Source organism: Uranotaenia lowii, chromosome 1 (assembly GCF_029784155.1).
Source record: "Uranotaenia lowii strain MFRU-FL chromosome 1, ASM2978415v1, whole genome shotgun sequence".
In the NCBI taxonomy this organism is placed as follows: domain Eukaryota; kingdom Metazoa; phylum Arthropoda; class Insecta; order Diptera; family Culicidae; genus Uranotaenia; species Uranotaenia lowii.
The window spans coordinates 31,597,204-31,622,203 of NC_073691.1; the positions used below are offsets into that span (position 1 = coordinate 31,597,204).

A 25,000-nucleotide genomic window follows, 5' to 3' on the forward strand; every position below is an offset into this window, starting at 1 on the left:
TGTCCCAGAGCAGTTGACACAGATCGGGTCACCATTGCATGCGTGATTATCATCTACATCTAGCTCCAAGCATGATTTGCATCTTGGTCTACTTTTACACTGCTTAGCCAGATGGCCGAAACGCCAGCATCCTTGACACTGCCTAACTGCGTAGTTGTATTTCCTCACAGGGTAAAGGACATTGTCTAGTTCGACATGCGAGGGCAGTTCCAGACTACCAAACGTGAAAACAATAAGAGGGAGCTTCTGGAACTCCATGCCGATCTTCTTCTTCATACGCCGCGTTTCAAGGATTAAGGGATTGTTAAACTGCATACTTTTGGATTTTTCGAAAACTTTAACACTTGGCAAGTCTTCGTCTGAAACTCCTTCCATATAAACGACTCCCAGACATTCGACAAGTCTTTGCGGAATATTGAAAGACACTTTGGGATATGTTTTCTTCACCAAATCGTTTGCATCTTTAGCAGATGCCATAAGAATTTTCATTTTCTTCCGCGACATGCATATCCCTTTCACATACGAACTCGCGAAATCACGTATTATCTTTTTCGACAGTTTAGATGGATCTAAAAAGTCTTCACCCGTTTCCGCGATAACTATGAAGGGCCCAGTATTACATGGGCCGTATTGTCTAATTCGACGCGGTCTGTCTTTTTCCGAATTGGCCATTTTGCCAAATTTCACCGAGAGAGTAACTTTGATACTACACAAGCCGAGATAGGTGTGAACGCTAGCAGGGTTCTCTATCGAATGTCCGAAGTCCAAAGTTATACAGTTAAAAAAATAAACCCTTCTGTTGTGTTTGGAAAATATATCTGGGCACACTGTAAGAAAAAGAGAAACAGAATAAATAAGTATCTAGAGTAAACAACTCGAGCGCGTGTTTCATTGGGTTAAATCCGATAATATCCGGGTAAAACGGATACAACATTTGGCGACAGAGGTTGGCCAATACCTAAAAAGTGTTTTAGATTCAATTCGTGCGGGAAAACCGGTTAAAATTGAGAAAGTTGGACTAAAAAGTGTTAAGAAAAAAAAACAAAAGACTTAGTCGCAAATAAGAAGAAGTAAACTGAAAAACAAAAGTGCGCGAAACGGACGAAAAAGTAAGTCCGTTGGAAAATGGATCCAGGAAATTCCAACCCGCAAAAGTTCGATCCGACTGACACGTCCACCGTTTCCAATCGCTGGAAAAAGTGGAAGAGATGTTTCGAGATTTTCCTGGATGTACAGAATGTCACCATTCCGGAACGTAAAAGATCCTATCTACTCCACTATGCTGGAAGCGACGTGCAGGATATATACTTCAACTTAAAAGGAGAAGCAGAACTGGAAGTGCCGGAAGATTCAAATGTGTACAAGGAAGCAGTACAACTACTGGATAACTACTTCTTGCCGCTGAAGTGTCTGCCCCGCGAGAGGCATATTTTCCGGAACTTGGAACAGGCATCAGACGAATCCATCGAGAAATTTGTGCTGCGTTTGCGCGAACAGGGTAGTTTGTGCGACTACGGTGATTGGCTCGAAGAAAATATTAAAGAGCAGATTTTCGAACGGGGATATTCTGACGAACTTAGAGCGAAGATATTGACGAAAGGTGACATAACACTGGCGCAAACAGTCGAAATCGGTCGTTCGCTAGAGACTATAGCGAAGCACCGACGCAATCTTCAAAAGCAGGAGGAGATAAACCGAATTGCTCGCCAAGGAGAATGCTTCCGGTGTGGCCATGAAGGTCACTACGCAAACGACGAAGAGTGTCCAGCACGAGACCAGGAGTGCGAAAAATGTCATTTGATAGGACACTACAAACGATGCTGCAAAACGAAGACGAAGAACACACGCAAGAAGAAGTTTGCGGGAAAAGAAATACGACGTAAGAGCAAAGTCCGTCAAGTTGTAAGCGATGATTCGGTCACAGAAGAAGATCAAGATTCCACGTCAGATGAAGAAGAACCTCTCAACTATGTTTTCGCTACGAATCCCGACCAATCTGATCTCGCAAAGTGCAAAATTGGAGGAGTTAAATTAAGCTGGACGATTGATTCCGGAGCAGGAGTAAACGTAATTAGCAGTGACACTTGGGAGTTTCTGAAGGACCGCAACGTGAAGGTGGACTACCAAACCAATCAAGTTTCAAAATCGTTGGTGGCCTACGGGAACAACAAACTTGCGGTAAAAGGCATGTTCGTTGCGGAGATTGCGACGAAGAAATCGTCAATCATAGACAAGGTGTACGTCGTCCATGAAGGAGGAAGCAACTTGCTGGGTCGAAAAGCTGCTGTAAAGCTCGGCATTCTAAAAATTGACACGTCGATTTGTGCGGTGGAGTCCAGCGAAGAAAAAATCGGCAAGGTAAAGGATGTGGTAGTGACAGTGCAGCTAAATCCAACAGTGAAGCCAATTCAACACACTCAAAGCCGTGTTCCGATTCCACTTCAGCTAAAGGTCGAGAAAGAAATAAATAAGCTACTGCAACAAGACATCATCGAAACAGCTCCGAGGGATTCACCGTGGATATCACGGTTGGTAGTACGGCCAAAAGGCGCTAATTCAGAAGAGGTCCGTTTGTGTGTGGATATGCGCGATGCCAACAAAGCCATCATTCCACAACACCACCCACTACCTACTTTCGACGACATCATACCGCACTTGAACAATTGCAAGGTGTTTTCTAAAATTGATCTCAACAAGGCTTTCCACCAAATTGAGCTTGCTGAGGAGTCCCGTGGGATAACAACATTTGCTTCACACAATGGATACTTCAGATACAAACGCCTCACCTTCGGCATGAATTGTGCGTCGGAGGTTTTCCAAAACGTGATTGAAAGGGTATTAGCTGGAATACCTGGAGTAAAGGTCTTCATCGACGACATGCTCGTATATGGAAGAGATCGGGAGGAGCACGATCGAGCACTGGTGATGGTCCTGAAGCGATTGAAAGAGTACGGAATTACGATCAACAAAAGAAAATGTGAATTCGGGCGGAGCCAAGTCACTTTTATGGGGCACCGCCTGGATGGAAACGGAATAAGCCCTTCGGAGGAAAAAGTCGACTCTATTCGTCGATTTCGTTGCCCTGAGAATGTAGAAGAAGTGCGAAGCTTCCTGGGGTTAGCAAATTACCTCGGCAAGTTCATCCCTAACCTTTCGACCTTAACTGCACCGCTTAGGGAGCTGCTCCACAAGAATGTTCGCTTCAAATGGATTCCTGAGCACACCGAGGCATTTGATAAAGTGAAAGAGGCTCTGGCAGACCCCAGAAACCTCGGTTATTATTCCCCGTACGACGAGACGATCGTGATAGCCGATGCGAGCCCAGTGGGTCTGGGCGCAGTTTTGCTGCAGGTTAAGGACGGACAGAAAAGACCGATCTGCTACATAAGTAAAGGACTGTCCTCGGCGGAGAGGGGTTATGCGCAGAACGAGCGGGAAGCCCTTGCACTTGTGTGGGCGGTGGAGCGATTGGAACCATATCTTCGGGGATTGGAGTTCAAATTGGTCACGGATCACGAACCACTGAAAGTAATCTTCAATTCTAAGCGTAAACAGTGTTCCAGAATCGAACGGTGGGCACTCAGGTTGCAGTCATTTCGGTTCCAAATCGTTCATGTCTCCGGAAAGGCCAATATTGCGGACCCGCTGTCGAGACTTCCAAAATTTCAAGACTGTACCACATATGATCGGAAAGGAGAAACGCTATTGTTGGCCGTACTGGAAGCTGCAAGGCCTACGGCGCTTTCGTTAAACGAGATCGTTGAAGAAACCGTCAAGGATGTACATCTGGCAGCCGTAAAAGAAGCTTTGCATACTGGCAAATGGAGCGACGAACTCAAGAAATATTACCCATTTCGTGAAGAATTGAGTGAATCCAACGAAATTGTCTTGCGAAACGACAGAATAGTGGTTCCGGTTAATCTACGGCAGCGAGTGCTGAGCCTGGCACACATAGGGCACCCAGGCATCGAGAGGACGAAGCAACGCTTGCGGAGCAAGGTGTGGTGGCCAAACGTTGATAAGGATGCGGAGAAAATGGTCAAATCATGTTTGGACTGTCAGTTGGTCACAGGGTCAGTAACTCCCGAAGCAATGAACGTAAGAGAGCTCCCGCAACAACCGTGGCACGTGTTAGCAATGGATATTTTGGGTCCGCTGCCATCTGGTGATTCGATTCTCGTGGTAATTGACCTATACAGCCGCTACCGAGTTATTGAAATACTTCGTTCCACAACAACTGAAGACATCGTGGGGCGGCTTGACCAGACGTTCATGCGACTGGGCATACCCGGTTTGCTGATCGCTGATAACGCTCGTAACTTCAGCAGCCAGAAGATGCTAGATTTTTGCAGATTGAATGGCATAGAATTGAGGCACACCACTCCTTATTGGCCTCAAGCTAATGGTGAGGTGGAGCGTCAGAACCGCTCCATACTGAAGATCCTGAGGATTTCTGCGCTGAACGGTACCGATTGGCGAAAGGATTTGCAACAGGCAAACTACGTCTACTTGTTAACGAAACACCCGGCGACTGGGCGCTCACCGGCTGAGGTCGCTTTCGGAAGAAGATTCCGAGACTGGATTCCACAAATTCCTCTGACTAACGAGGATGACGAGATTCGCGACAACGATAAGGTGTACAAAAACATGGCCAAGAAATATTTTGACTCCCATCATGCAACGCACCAACTGGATCTGCAGCCTCAAGACCGTGTTTTAATGCGTAATCTCCTACCCCAGAACAAACTTGCGCCGTTGTATCATGCTGACCCTGCCAAAGTCATTCAAACAAAGGGTAATAGCGTGGTGGTGGAAACAAGCGATGGCAGACGATATCGCAGGAATTCAGCTCACCTTAAAAAGCTCCATCATGGTAACGAGAACGAAGAGGAGCAGCAGTGTGTGACAATGGAGGAAAATTCAAGTGCTGGGCCGGAAGCTGAGTGGGCTACACCTTTGTCCACATCGCGCCTGGAGTCTAGTACACCAATTGTCAACGACGAGAACCAACAACGCAGGGAAACACTTGGACGACCAAAGCGGGCTACAAGACGTCCGCTTCGTTACGAAGACTTCGACCTGGAATAAACTGACGAGAGGATAAATCACTAATTTGGCAGAAAGAGAAAGATGTTGTGTTTGGAAAATATATCTGGGCACACTGTAAGAAAAAGAGAAACAGAATAAATAAGTATCTAGAGTAAACAACTCGAGCGCGTGTTTCATTGGGTTAAATCCGATAATATCCGGGTAAAACGGATACAACACCTTCCTTCAGAAATCATTATTTTAATCACAAACATAATAAATTTAGTCAAAAAAAAATGCAGTTTGTTTAAGCATTTTTTAATTGAATTTTTTGAATGAAAAATTTCTAGAGTTTGTTTTGATTAGGTCGTATGAACCATTATAAACAAGAATGAGTTATTGACTGCAAACGATTGTTAAACATTCATTCTATGTTGGAAAAAAGTTTGGTTTTAATTAATTTATTAATAACTCCTTCAACATGATTTGAATTTAAGACGTAAAATAACTTTCTCATTTTTGAGTGCAATTTGGTTTTAACGACCTTTTGTGTTGCTCTGAATTATCGTGCATGCAAAAGGACACAAAACAACAGTTCGGCAATTTGGTTTTTCGGTCGTTTTGCATTTTTGCAGAAAATGCTTTAAAATTGTTGAAATTTTGTGAAATACACTATAAAATCTAACGAAAATCGGTTGTGAGAGTGTTCTTGTTATCTTAAGAAGAACGGCTCACTTAAATTTGGCGCAGGGTAAGCAAAATAAGTGTAAATTTTTGATATGCGAGACATTTAGTTTTTTTTTCAAACTCCAACAGATACATCCCGAACATTCGTCAGCGTTGAACTAAGTATACACTTTACTTGGTAGGCAACGGAGTCAAAGGTGGTAGAGCAGTGTCCATAGTCCACTAGAAACATTTCTACGATGGACAGTACCTCGCAAGCCGATGCAAGGAGCCTTCAAGCGGGCACCTCCGTGTTATATTGACAGTTCCGACTGTTTGAACCTTCACTTCATACACTCAGGCAAATTCTTATTATAATTTTTATAAGATGCATCTTATGAACTGCTTTTTAGAGTGTAAAATAATTTATCATAAGAGTCTTATGAAATTCTTTCAATTTTCATACGATGTTCTTATGACAAATAGAAGAAACGGCATTGTGTGAAAGTAATGAACACATTCGTTCATTTCAACAGTTTTTTCATCATCTAACAAAACGAAGCAATCGCCAGTTCATAGTTACTAGTTTTACTTCAAAGATAAATGATATTGTCATTTCCGGAATGGTAAGTCCGATTTGTTATTTCTGATGTGAGCGACATATTAGTAATTTGAAATACATTTTTGTTTACTTTTCAGCTATCTGATCTAACAAGGTCGAAGATTGGGATGCGGCAAAAAAAAACTTTGATGGAAGCGTCTGTTTATGCACTGCTGATGGTGACCATAAATGATTTGATTTCAAACAAATTTGGCAAACAATAAAGAGAATGTTTTCAGCATGAAATATCTAAAATTATTCTTATTAGAAAGTGATTTACTGTTTCCATAAGAACCTCTTATGAAAAGCAACAACCTCTCATTGCAATAGGCGTTCATCTTCAGAATTCATTCGCGTCATAAGACAATCTTATGAATTTCAATGATTTTTCTTATGGCGCCACTTCATAAGAGAATCTTATGGCATACATAATAGTATTTTTCTGAGTGTACAACTTCCAACGGAATATCAAAGTATTTCACAAACGCAACAAATTATCAAGATTGGTTGTAAGTACACTTTGACTATTAAGAGTAAAATTGAAGCCCGTATCGAATACGGAGGCATATTCTTAATCTATTGTAATATTGGATGACAACTTTTCAGACAATTCCGAACTTTGGTTTCAAAACTAGAAATTAAAATGTGTTTCGAAACTTCCAAAGCAATTTTCTCGAAACTCGTACAGTGGCTCATACGACCTAATCAAAACAAACTCTAGATTTAATTTAATAAGTTTTTTGTTTCAATGGAGTTTTCTTTGCGTGTACATACAGTGACCATAACGCAATCCGCGATGCCAGGTAAATGTTTGACGTTTTGTAGTTAGGAAAAAATGAATTTAAAACTCATTTTACTACGGCTTTTTACTTCAGAGATCTCTTAAATAGTAAGTAGAATCAACTTTAGGTCTTCTTGTAATGTTTTAAATATTTTTTGATAAAATATTGATAGCTACTAAGCGATAAATTGAGTTTCAAAAACTGGTGTTTTTCTTGGCATTGAAAACACACCTAAGTATTTTAAAAGTTTTTGAATGAAAAAATGATATTTTCACAAAAACATTAATTCAAAAAATTGTTGGAGATATTTGTAAGCTAAATTCACGAAAGTTCTGTTTTGGAAAGCATTATAACAAGGAAAAAACCTGTTTGAAAAAACTGGAATTTCATCCTGTAACGACCTGACTAGTTTCGACCAAAACATTGCCTCGTTGAACATCTACACTCAGAAAAAAACTATTATGTATGCCATAAGATTCTCTTATGAAGTGGCGCCATAAGAAAAATTAATGAAATTCATAAGATTGTCTTATGACGCGAATGAATTCTGAAGATGAACTCCTACTTCAATGAGAGGTTGTTGCTTTTCATAAGAGATTCTTATGGAAACAGTAAATCACTTTCTAATAAGAAAAATTCACGATATTTCATGCTGAAAACATTCACTTTATTGTTTGCCAAATTTGTTTAAAATTAAATCCTTCATGGTCACCATCAGCAGCGCATCAACACACAGCAAGAAAAAATCGTGTAAATTTAGATCGAAAACGATGCACGAAAACGGAACATCGATTTTGATATAAAATTTTACCACGGTGTATTTTTCTCAACAATGTAATTTTTGAGGCGCGTAAATTTAGATCGAAAAAAATGCACGAAAACGGATGACATAAACCGTCGTGTAAAAATACACAATGATGTAAATTTCAAAACATATTACGGTTAATATTACAAATCTTTTTTAAATAATCAGATTTTGGGTGTTGTTTATGAATAAATACGCCACATGTGTCATTTTATTTAACATATATTGCCGATACACTGCAAACTCAAAAAACATCCACCATCATTGGCAGCTGGAATTGTGGTTGTGTCCGATGATCCCCAGCAGGGCGATGTTTTGCCGATCAGCGTCAGGCAGCATTCTTGAATCCTTCCGGAACAGCATAGTAATCGGAATCCCCTAAACATTAGAAACATTCAACATTGATTCGGCTCTTGAACCAACTGCAATTCCTGCAATCGAAAGAGAATTTTAAGTTCTATTTTTTTCATTTTGTCTATAACTATAACCTACCATTTTTTAATGTAATTCTGAAAGAATTTGGTTCGGTTTTAATACAAAATTAACTGCGGAAGCGAATTTTTTTTCTTTTCATACAATAAACCACCATCTCGGATAAAAACAGAACAATTTATGCCGCGAAAAAAAAGGAAAACAATGGATCTGTCGTGTTTTACATTATTTTCGATGTAATTTTATATTGAGATATATTTTTTAGATCAGGGCGTGTAAACATACATCATACAAAATTAAGTTTATACCAACGATTCAAAAATAGATCAAAAAGAGTGTAAAATTACATCAGTTTTGAATTACACTGGTCAAAAAGTAGATCACTCGTATTTTAGATTGCGTATACTTTTAGAAATTTTTTGCTGTGCAGACGGCTCCATCAAAGTTTTTTTTTGCCGATCAGCTTGCTGAAAAGTAAACAAATAATGTATTTTAGTTTACTAATATATTCAACGTTCACACCAAAAACATCAAATCGAACTTACCATTCCGGAGATAACAATAACATTTAACTTTGAAGGAAAACTATAATAATTATGAACTGGCGATTGCTTCGTACTGTTAGATGATGAAAAAAAAAACTGATGCTATGAATGAATGTGTTCATCGTTTTTTCACAATGCCGTTTCTTCTATTTTTCATAAGAACATCGTTCGAAAATTAAAAGAATTTCATAAGACTCTTATGAAAAATTAGTTTGGACGCAAAAAAGTGGTTCATAAGATGCATCTTATGAAATTTATAATAAGATTTCCTCTGAGTGTACCAGTTGAAACCGATTTTTACCAACCGTTGAACGAAGCTTCACGTTTCATAAAGTAACAAATTTGCAACAATTAATGTTTGGAAAAAGTGAAAAATCGTATTTTACTTTAATTTTTTTTTCTTGATGTACTCATCATTTTCAACTGTTTAAAAATGATTTTTAAGGACAAATAAAAAATTATGAAATGAAGGGTTAATGAGTCCCGTGAGGGAATTATGATTCAACTATCGTTACCTCACGCGCGGCGTAGAATAAGGGCCAAGGAACCAACCTAAGATTTTCCAGTGTAGACGTACCTGAACTTTCGGGCCCGCATACTTGTGAATCACCCCCCGTTGTCCGCCATCGCCATTTTTGACATTTCTCTCACGCGGGCAATATTTCGTGTCCCATTTCTACTACCGCCTGCTAGGTATACGCGTGACCGAAATAGGTAGCCGTCGCTCACCGACTTCAAACCCCATTTTCCCTAACCAACACCCATCTTCGCCCGAAAAAAAACTTTTCAGATTTCTTCTGTCCGACACGGTGTGCGCGAGTGAAAAGAGCAAAAGCTCGCCCTTTCATTACAGTTTCTGTGAGCAATCATTACCACTATGGCTACGTCGTCAGGTAATTATCGAAAATTTGGTGTGTTTTGAGTGTTGAAAGTGGTTTAAAGTTGTCGAAAATTGAGGCGAACGGCCCGAAGCTTCAAATGAGATGTGATTTTGCAGCTTCAGAAAGTGGGTGGATGCGAAAATTACTTATTAGAATTGCGGCTGCTCCATGAAGTGTTTCACCCTCTTTTTTGTGGTTGGGTCGTAACCATTCATCAGCCAGCCAGCAGCAGCAGCAAGATGTCTAGACTCGGACGGAACATAGAGAAGGATAGAAAACGCGCGACCGAGCAGTAGGCAAAATAACCGCGTGGCGAAATCTTTCCGTGGTAGCTGTCCGAATTTGAGTTCGCGCGTGGGAACGAGAAGGCGAAACGGGTTCCCTCGTCTCGCTCTCTGGTTGATTTTTTTTCTTATCTTCTTTCTGCTTCTTTTGAGTGACTTGCGTGATCACTAGCCGCCTCCTTCAAGTAGGTTGTGATTACGGTACGATCGACGATCTTCGTTTATTTCGATCACTCTGCGGGAGAAATCTTCTGGCAGTCACCACCGTGAAAAGTAGCGGAAAATCTCTGGAATGTATGGGGCATGGATTTTCTAACGGGATGTTCGTAGTTCGTTCATGTTTTTCTGGTTCAAATTGGGAAGGCGTGATGTTTTATTTGCCTTTTAAACCCATTACGAATTTATTGCATCAGATTATTATTTCAGTTTTGAAAGTAATGCAGAAATCGAAATCTGTACGCCCAAGGCGAGAGAAAGTTATAAGTCGTATTTTTGTCAAGAAGCTTTGTATTTGTCACCGATGGGTCACGTGCTTGTTCCGTGTTAGCATTCACAAAGGAATAGATTTTAAATGTTTCGTCCTCATTTTACTAATAGAGAATTCGTTTTCGTGTGGTGGTGCACCGGGGCACTACCGGTAGTGCACTTTTTGCTGTTTTCATGCTCGTTTTCAGGGATGGTGGCCCACTGGTAGTGCACCATAAAGTGGACGGTGGAACACTCTGAAAATATTCGGTGTTGCTTGCGCTCTCACCAATACTATCATGAATTTTGACAGGACGTGCTTCCCGATGTCAACAAATATCAGCTGGTCTGGTTTATTTACCGCAAAAATTACGTTCGAGCTCCACATAGTTTTTTATTACTTTATCCCGAAGAACGGAAAAATGGAGGATGCGGATCGGACGCTCCCAAGAAGAATGTGCCCAGAAGGCTTGCTGCAATCGGTTCCAGGCGAAGCCGAAGAAGAGCAGCAAATCGGAGTGCAAAAAGTTCAACCCAAAGATCTGGCGGAATCGCCAAAACCGAAGAGTTCTCTTGCTCGAGCGTGTCCCAAAAGTTGGTCTTGTTTAGCAAGAAGCGGTAAGTTGCCTCAAGCTACTCTGCAACAAGCCAGCTCCAAGTGCGTGAAAATCGTGAAAGAAGTGCTTCAGGGTGACGATGCTCGGTTGTGCCAAGTCCCGGATTCAAACCCGTTGTCCTTCAAAAAAGTTAGTTCGAGAGTGCATCCGCATTGGGGGCTTGAATTTCGTTCGTTTCGGTCTGTAATCAAAATTCTTTCCCCCCACTTCCGCGATCCGAGTTTGCCGTTTTGACTTATAATTTTTTTTTTGTAATCTGACGCGGAAATACTCGAACGAAGATGAGATTTGCGACGAATAAGCGTTACTCTCAAGACAAAATATCGGAACCATCAAGCTGGGGAAACTCCAGTCCAGCAGCAGCTAACGTACACCACCCAGAATTAGCCGGCAGGACAAGAAACGCAGGCATCGACTGCAGGTGTTTTATTTTAGTTGTTTGTCAGGGGAAGGGGAATATCTTTGAAGCAAATAAATTGAAACAAACATTTTTTTTTTATAAATTTGTCAAGACTTTTTATTTGGAACACACGGCCTTTTTAAAAATCACAATTATGCACCAACTTTCTTCGAAACAAGGCTTGTTTTTCGGAATCAGGCAGAAATGTGAACTGAAAGAAAACGGAAACAAACATCAGCTGTAATTGATTTTTGACAGCTTGTTATTTTTGTTTACACTGCCGATTTCACACACACCAACAAAAGTGAGGGCAATACTCGATTCATGCTCGTTTTCAGCATGGAGGGTGCAACACTTTCGGGTGGTGAAAACGAATACAGTATAAGGTTGGTTATTGTTTAAAAAAAGGAAGATTGGTTTTTAAACGATAGATACATTCTGTTAAAAAGATAAAATATTATTTTAGAATTTAAAAACAGTTGATAGAACATTACGTTTTATTAGATCGACCAATCTATTAAGAGTAAAACCAACGCCACATGCAGTCAGCAAACTGTTTCCCTCTTTCAATGGAACAATATGCGTACACATGTGGCAGAGTAAATTCCCTTCGAGTACGTTCCCGGACTGGGCTGCTTCACCGGTTCCGGTCGTTTTGATCGGTTCCATCGAAGCGACAAGCCCTCGGTGAACGGCCGATGCCAGGGATATCTGGTTTCACAGAGAGTTTGCCATTGCGAGCCCCCCTTTCCCATGGCACTAGTGTTGAAACCGACATTTCAACTGTTAGAACGAAGATGTAACAATTTGGTTCATAAAAAATGAAGGAATATTAAAATTCGTTGTTTTCCTCTCCGCAGGTAAAAAGGGGAAGAAGGTTTCCAAAAAGAACAAGCTCTCGCTCGGAGAGTTTTTGACCGACGGAAATGCGACACCGGTGTCCCAAATCCAGGTCGCCGTTCCGGTCAAGTTGAGCAACTGGGCCGATGAATGTGACGACGAGGAGGACGATCGTCCGGTTCGCACCCAACTGATTGCGCTTCCCACGGCTCCTCGGGCCACTCGGCTGCTGAATGATGATACCATTCCGCACACGCCGCCCTATCTGGCGTACATTTCCAACCTTCCGTACGATCTGAGCGACAATGATTTGTATGACTTTTTCGAGGACATGGAAATCGTTTCGTTGCGGTTACCTCGCGATGACGGGGAAAACGGGCGGCTGCGAGGTTTCGGCAACATTGAGTTTTCCCGCCGAGAGGATCTGATAGCCGCTTTGTCAATCCCGGAGCCGGTGATTCATGGTCGACGCATTCGAATCGATATTTCGAGTGAGAGCGAACAAAAGCGACAACGCAACAACCGTGGATATGACAACTACGGGGGCGATGATCGTCCCCAAGGCAACTGGCGTGATGGTCCACGATCCCAAATGGGCGAACGGGAAGGTGGACGTCGCAACTATAGTAACTACAATCGCGACGGTGGGGATCGTAGAGATCGTGATGGCGATCGGGAGCGCTACCCCAACGATTCCGGATCTGGCGGAAATTGGCGTCAAGGAGATCGTCCCGTGCAACCCCTGCCTTCCCCGCCACCAAATCGTCGAGGTTACGGAGGAGATCGTGGTTTCCGGCGTGGTGCCGATCGTTCCGGAGATCGGAGCGGCCGACGAGAGATGGAACCTCCAATGGAACGGCCCAAGCTGAATTTGCAGCCACGAACATTGCCAATGCCGGAGGTCAAGAAACTTGAAACAGAATCTGACCGTGACAGCAGTGTCGAACGGAGAGACACTGAAGACAAAGAAAATCAGGACGAACAAATTGCTCCCCGTCCCAAACCCACTCCGGTTCCATCGGCTCAGATCTTTGGTGACGCCAAACCGGTTGACACGGCTGCCAAGCTGAAGGAGTTCGAAGAACGCATGGCAGAGAAGAAACGCTTGGAAAAGGAGGAACGATTGCGGAAAAAGGCCGAGGCAGAAGCGGCCGCAGCAGCAGCAGACGCAGAAAAAGATCCCAAGGACGAAGGCGAAGAAAAGTCAGATCCCACCAAGGAAGAAAGTGAAGAACATTCCGGCGGTGAGGGTGGCAAAGTTGAATCTAAATCCACAGCAGAAGTTTCCAACTGGAGAGTGCGCACCGACAACAATGACAACAAAGACGCTGGTCGGAGTCAGTCACCTTCCCGAAGGTTCACCAAGCGAAATGGTAAGCAACCTTCCATCAAACCTCCCACCCAAAAAATTTCTCTGATGCAATCGGGTGCCAGAACCATTCCCAAGAGCCTTTGTTGTTTTATGCGAAGCGTTTTTTGATGAATGTGTAAAAGCAAACTTCGTCAGCAGTCAGCTGTTGGAAGAACGGCTCACAGGGAAGTGGTTTTGGCACCCGGTGGGTTCAGATCGTGTTTCTTTCTATTTGCAGATGATTATTCCAACTTCTCAGACGGTCGGGATAGGTACCGCGGTGGTGACAATCGCAACGCGAGAGATAACAGACGTGACTTTAACCGGTAAGTTACCCCAAAATGTTTAGAAGTAGCCTCTGACAAATTGACAACGGTGATAAGCAGCCGATTGTAATGCTGATATAACATAACAATTCAGTACCTGTTTAAGATTAAAATCAACACCACATGCAGTCAGCAAACTGTTTCCCTCTTTCAATGGAACAATATGCGTTACACATGTGGCAGAGTAAATCCCCTTCGGGTGTGTTCCTGCCGGTCGGGCTGCTTCACCGGTTCCGATCGTTCTGATCGGTCCCATCGAAGCGTCAAGCTCCCGGTGAACTGCCGATGCCAGGGATAACTGGTTTCACAGAGAGTTCGCCATTGTGAGTTCTTCTTTCCAATGGCACTAGTGTTGAAACCGACATTTCATTCAATACATATAACAATGCGGTTGCTGTCCGCCGGTTACGCAGTCGACTCAAACCTATGACGTTGGTTTTTGTTTTATACGATCGAATGCTTCCTCGTAACAGTAATTTCTAATCGCGATGGAAGTTTATGAAATAATGGAGGAAAAGTTTGAGAATTGCTAAGACATGTAAATTTTGAAATGAAAAATACCTTCATACCTAAGACATGAGAGACAAGAGACATTAAATCTGAGCTTGAGACATGAAACCTAAGATCTAAGTCCTGACTCCTGAGATATGACATATGAGACGTACGCGACAAAATGCATGAAAGAGCCTGATTTAAACACATTTTCTGTTATGAAAACGTCCTGAATTTGAAAAATAAATGTAGAGTCTGTTTAATAAACTCTGGTCGGAACATGTAGAAGTGAATTGACAATTGAGCTTTTTTCAATTGACTTCAATCGATTTCTACCAGGTCGGAACGAATCCTCCTACCGAGCTCGATGGGGTTTGATTAGTTTCGATCTTTCGATCGATTTCAACTTGCTTCATTAAACAACGGCTCTTTGACAATTGACAGAAAACGGTAGAAACCAATTTCAACCTACGATTGAAAGAAGCTGTTGTCAACTCTGCCCTCGTCTTGCTTAACAATCCTTCTCACGATTCATGTTTCACTTTTCTCTGCTAACATCTTATTACTAACTTCTCACGTCTCACGTCACACTTTTAATTTCGCCAGCTATTTTTATTCCAGGATCGCAAACGAGGCTTTAAGTGGAAATAAGCCGCAATCAATAAAAAGATCAGAAATCTAACGAATGTTGTTTTTTTGTTACTTCACAGACAAAACGATCGCAGCGATCGTGGTGGCGGTTTTCGGGATCGGGACATGAATCGTGGTGGAGGAGGTCGCGATAACCGCGACAATCGGGACAACTACCGGAGGGGTCCCGGTGGCAATGATCGGCCATACGACAGGGATCAGCCGCCGCGGGGAGAGCAACGGGAACGCGACGAAAAACCAATTGAAGAGCGGATGCCAAAATTCCAGGAGCCTACCGGACCGGTAAGAGATCGTTGTGCAGTCATTTTAGAAGATTTTTTTTTAAATTTATTTTTACTTTTCAGAAATTGTCTATGACGAACACATTCGAAGGACTGTCTGCAGATGAGGTTGATGATTAAAAAACAAGATAAACAAACCCATTTTAGCACTGAAGCTGAATCAAACGCGAACACAAGTGGATGTAGTATTGCATCTCAAAAGGGAAAAGGCAAAGTAATTCTCGGATTTTTTTTTTCGTTGAACGACGAGGGTGGAAGTGAGAAACACAAGTAAGCTATAATTGGATCAGGACGTACCAAAAAACACGGAAAGCATCTCGAAACGGTTAAACGTTGGATGCGGCGTGGATTTATTTTCGTTTTAAACCATACCACACATAGATAAGGGTTATCCGGGAAGTGGCTCTGAAGAGCAAATATTCGGTGGAGTGGATGCTAGGAGGACGGCCAGCGCGCGGAAAAACGCGATCATAGCTTAAGTAACATATTATTGTAGGGTTCGATATGATCAAAATACTGCCCCCGGGAAAAAGTTAGCCGGGCGATGAAAATGCTTCGAAATGTTGACAGGGCGATACAATTCAAGCGATTTTGCTAGGGCAATGTATTGATTGGGTTAAGTTTATCTTTTTCTTCGTTTTTATTTTAATGTGGGCTGCCTACCCCGGGAGTGGTCCGAGCATTTTCATCGCCCGATTTACGTTCTGCAATTCGATCCCGCGCGGGAGAGTGAGAATACCAATTATAATACATAAATCGATATAAGAGTGTGGCAGAAGCATTGTCTGTAATATATTGAAATATCCATGTAATTGTACTACTATCAATGAACGACTGACTACCTTCAGTCAGACGGAGGGCGATAAATAATGCTAGAAATGTTGCAAAATTATGAAATATCAGTTTTGGTGATGTGAGAATGACTGTAGTGAATGAAGAATTTTATACAAACAAAAAGGAAACTCGGCGTTTGATTCCAATATGATCGCATTGCTTGAATAGCGTTTGGTGGATAATTGGATAAAAAAAAGTGTTGGGCGAGTTGAGCACCAGCGAAAGTAATTTGAAAAGGAACAGTCTGGATGGCATCCACACACACAGACACATTTTGATAAGATAATTTACACGGCGCTGCAGCTTTATGCAGCGAGGGGTTCGAGTGGTTCTGCCAGCAACTCAATACTCGTTTAAGAATCATACCTTCTATTAATTGATAAAGGATAAATAATAATACACGACACACAGTCCTCACACATTCTCTCGAAGCGATTGTTCTGCAAAAGCTCTTTCGTTTGCCCCTTCCTGAAATCGAGAGCAAGAGCTAGCAGTAGAAGAAAAAAACCCAAAAAGTAACGTTGAATTTCTTAATCGGTGTGTTCGCGTTCAGGTGAAAGCTGTTTGTGGGAATGACAAAACAAAAATATGATAAGAGAACAAGAAATTAAAACTTAAAACCAGAAAGTAATATTCTATGTTTGTGTGCGCGTGTGATTTTTACTATCAATAGTGGAAGTGAGAGAAATGATTCCATAATGCGCTTATTGTTTTGTAGATTTATTTGCCGGTTTGCTTTTCTAATGATTCAATTTGTAGAATTCGGTTTGTTCTAATCTGTTTATTTTTTTATAGACACAAAGTATATCCTCGTTTTTTGTTAAGTCTCTCCTGCGGGGAGGGATTCTTAAAATTAAAAGCGTTTGTTGGAAATTGCATATTTTTAAAAACGACGTCTACGAAACAGCATTTGCCGTTGTGTTCCCGATAATTATGCAAATCATTCAACACCTATCATTTTCTGCTTTATATTTGAATACACATACCTATTGATCGCACCTTTTTTTAAATAGATAATCAATTGTCAGACGATGAAAAAAAAATAGTTAATTTAACGTTAAAGTCGGAAGTCAATCGTGAAGACAGAAATATAGACTTACACACATGTTGTTGTCATAATCTGCTATCAAAACAAACAAAAACATAAAAAATGCTCCTATAATTTCATAATTTTGTAATAGGCAATTTCTTCGTGGTAGGAGTTTCTCGGTATAAATCGAACAGGCAGAAAGGAATTACATATATCTATGTAGCAGCTGCACTACTATACAGGGCAGTGATGGAGGTTGGAATGGAAACATAAGGCTTCATACACAAGATATAAAGGCATCCATCTAAAGCTAGTGAAAGTGTTTTTTCTCTGCCGTCTTAGGAACGTATCACATGCCAGGGGAACTTTACTCTCATCTAGTGATTTCGTACTAGATACTTTCGATGGACCTGTTACTGTTATCTGTACATGACGCTTATTATGAAGGATATTGCGCGAGGAGGACCTGCGTACACTCGGAGAATCGAGCTACGAGTGTTAAGAAACATCTTTAACGACGTGCAGGAGAACGGATGCAAAGGATGAACCACGAGCTATCGCGAATCTACGGCGAACCCAGTATCCAGAAGGTGGCGAAGGCTAGAGGATACGCTGAGCAGAACATGTTGCGAGAATACCGGACGACTGTCCTTCAAAACAGATGTTCGCTGGGAATCCGGTAGGCACCAGACGAGAAGGAGCCCAACGAGTGAGGTGGTTAGACCAAGTGGAGCGTGATCTGGCGAATGTGGGTTGTCCAAGATATTGGAGAACATTTGCCAGGGACCGAGATATTTGGAGAAATTATGTTCATCAAGTTATGTCGTGAGACGGAATACTAAAAAAATAAAATAACTTTCGATGGAAGTAAATTTTAGCTGGCATCAAGTGAAGGCGAAAGCTATGAATCCTCAACTGTAGAGGTTTTCTTTTCTGACCCTATGCTTGGGAAAACTGCCAGAAAATTAATAGTTGAGTAAGTAAGTCGTAAGTTGTCAATAAAAATGTCTGTTGCATTGATTCTATTAACTTTATACTATAAATTTTATTCGATGGTTTTTTCTTTTCAGCGCCAGTTTCTCTTCGCTATTTGCTAAGGCTTGGAAGAAATTTGGGCGAAAACTCTAGCCGGTTGGCTCCAAGTGAATGGTGAAAGCTACAGAAAGTCTGCAATTGAGTTCTTAGGCTCAGCCCTTTGCTTCTGAAAAAGGATACAGGATTCTCAAGTAAGTAAATCTTTCAGCAGTCTTCACGAACACATGTACCAAATTCAACTTATGTTGCAAAACGCAAATTTGTTTTGATCTAGCATATTTTCAACCATTGGGAGGCCTTCTCAATTTGTATGATCACTGTATGTGTTTATGTGGCACAGGGAGTCCTTCGGTATTTTATTTTCCACACCTAGCACCGATCAATTTTAACTTTTCTGTTTCTTGACAAACTACCCAAAGGGTGTGACCTCTATGAAAGAATAGAGGTGCTCAAAAGGATCATCTTCTTTGAAATAGAACAGGCACCTTAAACAAAGCTTACAGAAAAAGGTTTCAACTGCACTTGAGTACAAGTAGATTCAAAAACTCTTTTGAACATCGCTTTCAAGTTTAACCGTCTGTTTAGGATATTCATCAAAATTGACTTATTTTGAAGCAAGCAGACAGCAGACGCTGAATTTATTTATGAAAATTTCATATCAGATCCGCCTGTGAGCTCTTTATGCACATCGAAAGAAAAAAACGTTTGCATAAATACGGTTGTTGTGAACCAAAGACTCCCGAACATTTTTTCCTTCCTACATACATGAAGAGCTCATAGGCGGATCCATGTTGCGAAGTTTTCATAAAGAAATACATTTTCTGCTGTTCGTTAGCTTCAAAATAAGTCAATTTTGGTAACTGGCGAGGTATAACCCTCAAAGTACTCTGCAAAGTGATCCTGAACAGGATCCAGGAGAAAATTGACGCTACACTCCGACGGCAACAAGCTGGATTCCGATCCTGACGATCATGTGTGGACCACATCACAACGCTACGAATCATACTGGAACAAATACACGAATTCCAGGACTCTCTTCTGCTGGTTTTCGTTGATTTCGAAAAAGCATTCGACCAACTTAACCATGAAAACATCTGGGCGGCTCTAAGGCGACGAGGGGTCCCAGAGAAACTAGTCCATCTCATCGAAGCACAATACGAGGCATTTTCGTGCAAGGTTTTGCACGATGGTGTATTGTCCGAACCAATCCCGGTAACTGCTGGAGTGAGACAAGGATGTATCTTATTAAAAACTCTAAGTTTTCGGATATAAATTAACACTCGATTTTTACTTGTTGAAGCTCAGAACTAAAAAGAGGCCAGCTCCTTCAGTTGCTAGTTTATTTAAACTCTTCAACTGTGTTTTTCGGCTTTTGTTTTGTTCGGCTCAAACGTTAGCGGCCGAACCAACACGCTTAACGTAAAACCATAAATCATGGGTTATAACAACTTCTCCCTTCTTTAGTTCACTTAAACTTTCGTCTTTTAAAATTCAAAAAAAATATCTTATACTACTAAAAAAAAAGTTTAATTGATTTCAACCAAACATTTTCAAACGTCTTCAATTTTGGTGGGTTTACGCCTTCGTTTAGATCTCCGGAGTTCCGGTGGCTCGGCGTTTTCCGGTAACGAACTGCTAGGATGTTTCCTCTTTCGACCAACAGAAATTGGACCATTGTCCTTCTGACATTCGTCAGGAAATCCTTTGAATCCATCGACGTCTTCATCGTCAGACACCGACCTAGCTCCTCCTTCAGTCAAGATGATGTTTGGTCGAATTATGCTATCCCCTTTGGGTGGCTTAATTTGATTCCGGTGAACAAGCCGGAGCCCGCTTCCAGACCAGATCTGAAAAGTGTAAGGAGAGACACGTTTTATAAATTTTGCTTTTAACCATCTAACTGGATTATGAGGATTATAATTGGCATACCACACCTCATCCCCCTCAGTCAGATTGTTTATTGGATCGTTCCGCGTTTGTGGAACATAATTTTTTTTACTATCATCACTTTTTTTTTCTACTAATTTATTTTCATGGTTTTTTGGATTAACCAAGTCAAGCAAAACTTTAGGTTTGAATGAAAAAAGTTTCTCGGATGGAAATTTTCCATCACTCGTCACAGTATTTCTGTAGTTTATCAGGAATAAATTAATTTGGTTATCTAATTCTAAATTCGTGAATTCAGGATCTAGCAAATATTTTTTTAAAACATCTTTCACTGTTCTTACCAACCTTTCTGCTTGGCCATTACTTTGAGGATGATACGGGGGACTTTTCATCACTCTGATACCCTGTTTGCTTAAGAATTCAGTGAAAGCAAATGAATTAAACGGGGGACCTCCATCTGAGACAAGGATATCCGGTAAACCAAATCTTGCGAACAATTCTATTAATTTTGCAAGTACTTTATTGCATTCTGTCCCTTTGTTCATTCGAACAACTTCCAACCATTTGGTATAACTATCAACCATCAGTAAAAAGGTGGTATGCGAAAAATGAAAAAAATCTATGTGTATTCGACTAAAGGGTCTTGTAGCCGGTGTCCAAATTGATGTTACTTTAGGTTTCGGTACAACTGCTCTACTGCTACAAATATCACAGTTCGATACATATTTGTCAATGTCCGAATTAATACCGAACCAGTAAACAGATCGTCTTGCCATTTGTTTCATTTTCACTGATCCGGCATGATTAGCATGCAATAATTTCAGTGTACGGTTTTGTAATTGATGTGGTATAACTACTTCCCAGTAAGCGCGTCCTCTCAGAAATCGACAGAGCATGCAAAAAATTGAGAGTTGAGTCACCGAACTTAGAATAAAACGGGTAACTTCGGCGAAACTCCAAGAACGCAAATATTTTCATTCGGTTTGTCCTGCCGAGATACCTAGAGGCAACAAATACGAATGCGTACATGCGAAATCAGTTTAAATCGTACACTCGTACGGTGTGGTCGCATTTTGTCCCCGTGTCCCGTGTGTGCTTTCAATCGTAGCTGTCGACTTCTCAGGCAGGCGAACACGCGTCTCGGAGGGAAACATACAAACACGATTCGGATTGTGTTCGTGTGTTTCTCTGGGGGGCGTGTCTTAGCTTAATTCGTGGCACTCACCCAAGGCACACGTATGGTGTGTTCCTCTCTAACGATGTGATGATGCAAAATCGCCAGAGAGATCGTTACGATCCCTCTGGCGATTTGAGTTACCTCTCTGCCGATTCAAATTTACCGGGTTTATCTTGGTATAGCAAACAATTATCTACCACCTCTAAATCATGTTGATTCGAAAAAACATTCGCATAAGCTTTTTCAATTCTTTCTTGCCAACCGTTTTTCAAGAATGAAAAAAGTTTTATCATAAATGGATCTTTTTGTGAAGCTTCTGCTATACCAACATAGTCTAATGGTATTTCGTTACTGAAATTTATACTTCTCACAGTATCGTAAGCAGCCGAAACTGATTGTTGAAGCGGGAAACGTGAACAAAAATCAGCGTTTCCCATTTTAGCCGAAGGTCTATAATGTATTTCGAAATTGTAAATTGACAGTTCTAGGATAAACCTTTGTAATCTTGTCACATATATAGAATTTTTCCCGTCTTTTCCGAAAATCCCTACCAAGGGTTTATGGTCGGTAAAAACTTGAAATGTTTGACCGTAAAGATATTTGTGGAATTTTTTTATCGTACACACTAAAGCCAGAGCTTCCAAGTGAAGGATATGGTATTTCTTTTGTGCTTCGTTCAATGAAAATGACGTAAAACATATAGGTTTTTCTATTCCATCTACTGTGTGAGATATTACTCCTCCTAAACCATAACTTGAAGCATCAGATACTACCACAATCGGTTTCTTAGGGTCGAAAAATTCTAAAATATTTGCATTAATAAGTGCTTTCTTCGAATTTTCAAAAGCTTTCCGGCAATTTTCGTCCCAAACAAACTTGACGTTATTTCTTAGTAAATTGTATAAACAATGCAATTTAGATGAAAGATGTGGAATAAATTTATTGTAAAAATTGATAAGTCCCAAGAATGATTTGAGTTCAGACACATTTCCCGGAACAGAAGATTTTTCAATAGTTAGAATTTTATCAGGACATGGTAAAAGACCTTTTTTTGTTATAACATGACCCAAATAGGGTAGTTCAGTGACGAAAAATTTACATTTGTCTAGATTTACTTTGATGTTTGCATCTGACAGTCTGGATAACACTTTAATAAATTTTTGATAACACTCTTGTAAAGACGGAGCTGCAATTAGAATATCATCCAAATAACATAAAACATTTTCAAATCCTATTAAAATTTGATCCAAAACTTGCTGAAATGCCGATGCGCTCGAAGATGCTCCTTGTGGTAATCTGTTATATGTAAATAAACCACGAATAGTATTTATTACCATATACTTTCTAGATCTTTCCGATAAAGACAGCTGGGTGTAAGCTCCTTCTAAATCAAGCGAGCAAAAATACTTGCATCCTGCCAATTTGGCAAATAAATCCTGTGCTGTCGGCAGCGGATATGTATTAGGAATGAGAATTTTATTGATTGAGACCTTACAGTCTATAACCAATCGAATGTCATTGTTTTTCTTCATGACTATCACAACAGGCGAAGCCCATTCACTCGTTTTGATTGGTGTTATAACATTTTCCTTTTCAAGTTTAGTTAAATAGTCAATAACTTTATCTCTTAGTCGATATGGAACTTCATATGCTTTTTTGAACATCAGTTTTAAGAACCAATTCAGCCTCAAACCCTTTTATGGGAGTAGAAAAATCTTTTTTGAAAACTTTGAAAAATCTCTTTTTTACATCTGAAATCATTTCATCAGTTGATTGTACATTAATATTTTGTATCACCTCAAAATTTGAAAAAAAATTCTTCCAATTCGGATAAAAAATATCCAGCCAATCTCTACCCAAAAGGGGAATGAATGAATTGTCACAATCCAATACAATTATTTTCAATTCAGTTTGTATGTTTCGAAAATTAACGAGCAATTTTGCTTCTCCAAAAATTTTTAAATTTGAACCGTTTACAACTATCAGTTTTTTTTTTAGATTTTCGAATATTTTTGTCAAAAAGCGAAATATATTGCTGAAACCCAATAACCGTTACCGAAGATCCACAATCCACCTCCATTTGAAGAAATTTTCCTTCAATATTTAATTGCACAAGGCAAGGATCACTTATTCTGTTAACAATTTCCAAATGCATGCAATTTAATGTACCTGAGTCTGAATCCGAATCTGAATTCGATTGTGATGTACGCATCCTGGCCATGAGATCGCTTAGTGCTTTACCAGCCTTGTCTTCCTGGGTGGTATGAAAAAAACTTAGTAATTGCTTTTGCTAAACTGAATCGAGCAGTCGAGCAGTCGCTTAAAGCAATTGCTTCGGTTGTTATGAATAAAGTTTTTTTTGACAGCTGTTTTCTCAGTCAGGAGCATTTAATTTTAGAACAAGCTAGTTTGGTATGAATAAAGCTCAAATCTGAAGCAATCGCTCGACAAATCTCATAGCAATTGCTTTATTTTCTAAGCATGCTCGGTAGCAGACTTTTCCAATAAAAAATTCTTTAGCAATGTCATGAATTTATTAAATTAGCAATATTACACTTCAATACAATTCAAAAAGGCATTTTCAACATGGATAAAGAAAAGTCGGAGTGATAATCCAGCTTTTTTTTTCATATTCCTGTCGTTGTATGAAATGATTCGTCTAAGATGAAACTAAACAAATCAATCAGTAAATATTCTAAATTAAAAATTCCGGCTATAGTGGAAGAAGTCCCAATCGGCTTGAAGTTGGAAGAAAATTGTAATAATTTAAAACATAATTCAGACTTCCATATTTATATGATTTTTTTTTATAATTCTAAGATTTAAAAAAAAATTAAATTAAGATGCGCGCCTATTGCCTATTTTTTATACATCGGATTATCCCGATCCGAATACGTGTGGGAGAGCTATGATAAATGTAAAAGTTAGGCCATTTGTTGTTTGACTATATATTCGAATATGTATTCATTTTTCTTTAAACATCAACATACGAGCACGCATTAACAAAAAAAATCCGGTCGTTTTTACACGCACCACCCGCTTCGTCGACTTCAAGGCTACTTTAGCCGTACTTTTCAATTTTCTGATCGTCTTCTTCCATTTTACTTTAGAAAACTTCAGATTCTGCTGGTTGGATAGCTCTATTTTTCGAAGCAAAAGCTATGTTCTAAGACTTTAGTACACATCCGCTAAGCAAATGTTTATTCATACCAAACTAAGCAAATGCTTTGGACTTTTGCTTTGATTGATTTCGAGCTAAGTAAAAGCTACCGAAGCAATTGCTAAACCTTATTCATACCACTACCTGTTGAGCATCAACACATTTGATTGCATTCCGCTTCATGTTCTTCATTGCAAAACATTTCCGTGTAGGATGACCAAGAATTCCACAGAATCCACATTTGATTTTGGAGTAGTTGGGTTTGTTGAATCCACGTCGAGTTTTTCCAGCAGAAGGCCGGTTATCCCCAAAGTTTTCGCGGGAACTGTAACCACCTGGATTTTTATTAAATTTTTCCCGATCTCCAGAGTATGGTCTATAACCGAGTCGTTCTCTTACCGGACGTCTTACCGCTCCTCGCACAGCTCCA

General features: G+C 40.4%; 3 protein-coding genes across 4 annotated transcripts in view; 2 read left to right on the plus strand and 1 right to left on the minus strand.

Moving 5' to 3' along the window:
- Window positions 1-1,125: 1,125 nt before the first annotated feature.
- LOC129758777 (uncharacterized protein K02A2.6-like) lies at window positions 1,126-5,088 on the plus strand. Its single transcript, XM_055756399.1, has one exon. The coding sequence runs from the start codon at window positions 1,126-1,128 to the stop codon at window positions 5,086-5,088; it is 3,963 nt and encodes a 1,320-aa protein (XP_055612374.1).
- Window positions 5,089-9,601: 4,513 nt separating this feature from the next.
- On the plus strand, window positions 9,602-17,624 carry LOC129755507 (eukaryotic translation initiation factor 4B). Of its 2 annotated transcripts, none has more exons than XM_055752040.1 (5): window positions 9,602-9,752; window positions 12,367-13,719; window positions 13,936-14,023; window positions 15,226-15,448; window positions 15,511-17,624. In XM_055752040.1, exons 1-5 carry the CDS (start codon window positions 9,737-9,739, stop codon window positions 15,565-15,567), a joined length of 1,737 nt encoding a protein of 578 aa, XP_055608015.1. In that variant the 5' UTR covers window positions 9,602-9,736; the 3' UTR covers window positions 15,568-17,624. The 2 variants fall into 2 exon arrangements, with proteins under 2 accessions (XP_055608015.1, XP_055608024.1); XM_055752049.1 differs by having other exon boundaries at window positions 13,957-14,023.
- Window positions 17,625-19,896: 2,272 nt separating this feature from the next.
- Window positions 19,897-25,000, minus strand: part of LOC129758786 (uncharacterized) — a 6,584-nt gene continuing 1,480 nt past the window's right edge. Inside the window, exon 4 of the mRNA XM_055756406.1 lies at window positions 19,897-20,193. Coding sequence (XP_055612381.1) covers window positions 19,897-20,193 — 297 coding nt within the window. The remainder of the gene's footprint in view (window positions 20,194-25,000) is intronic.

Excerpts from the sequence above, each read along its gene's own strand:
- LOC129758777 (XM_055756399.1), top strand. The coding sequence starts at position 1,126 with ATGGATCCAGGAAATTCCAACCCGCAAAAGTTCGATCCGACTGACACG.
- LOC129755507 (XM_055752040.1), top strand. Across the intron at positions 13,720-13,935 it reads AAGGTTCACCAAGCGAAATG|ATGATTATTCCAACTTCTCA; the intron begins GTAAGCAACCTT and ends TTCTATTTGCAG. Across the intron at positions 14,024-15,225 it reads AACAGACGTGACTTTAACCG|ACAAAACGATCGCAGCGATC; the intron begins GTAAGTTACCCC and ends GTTACTTCACAG.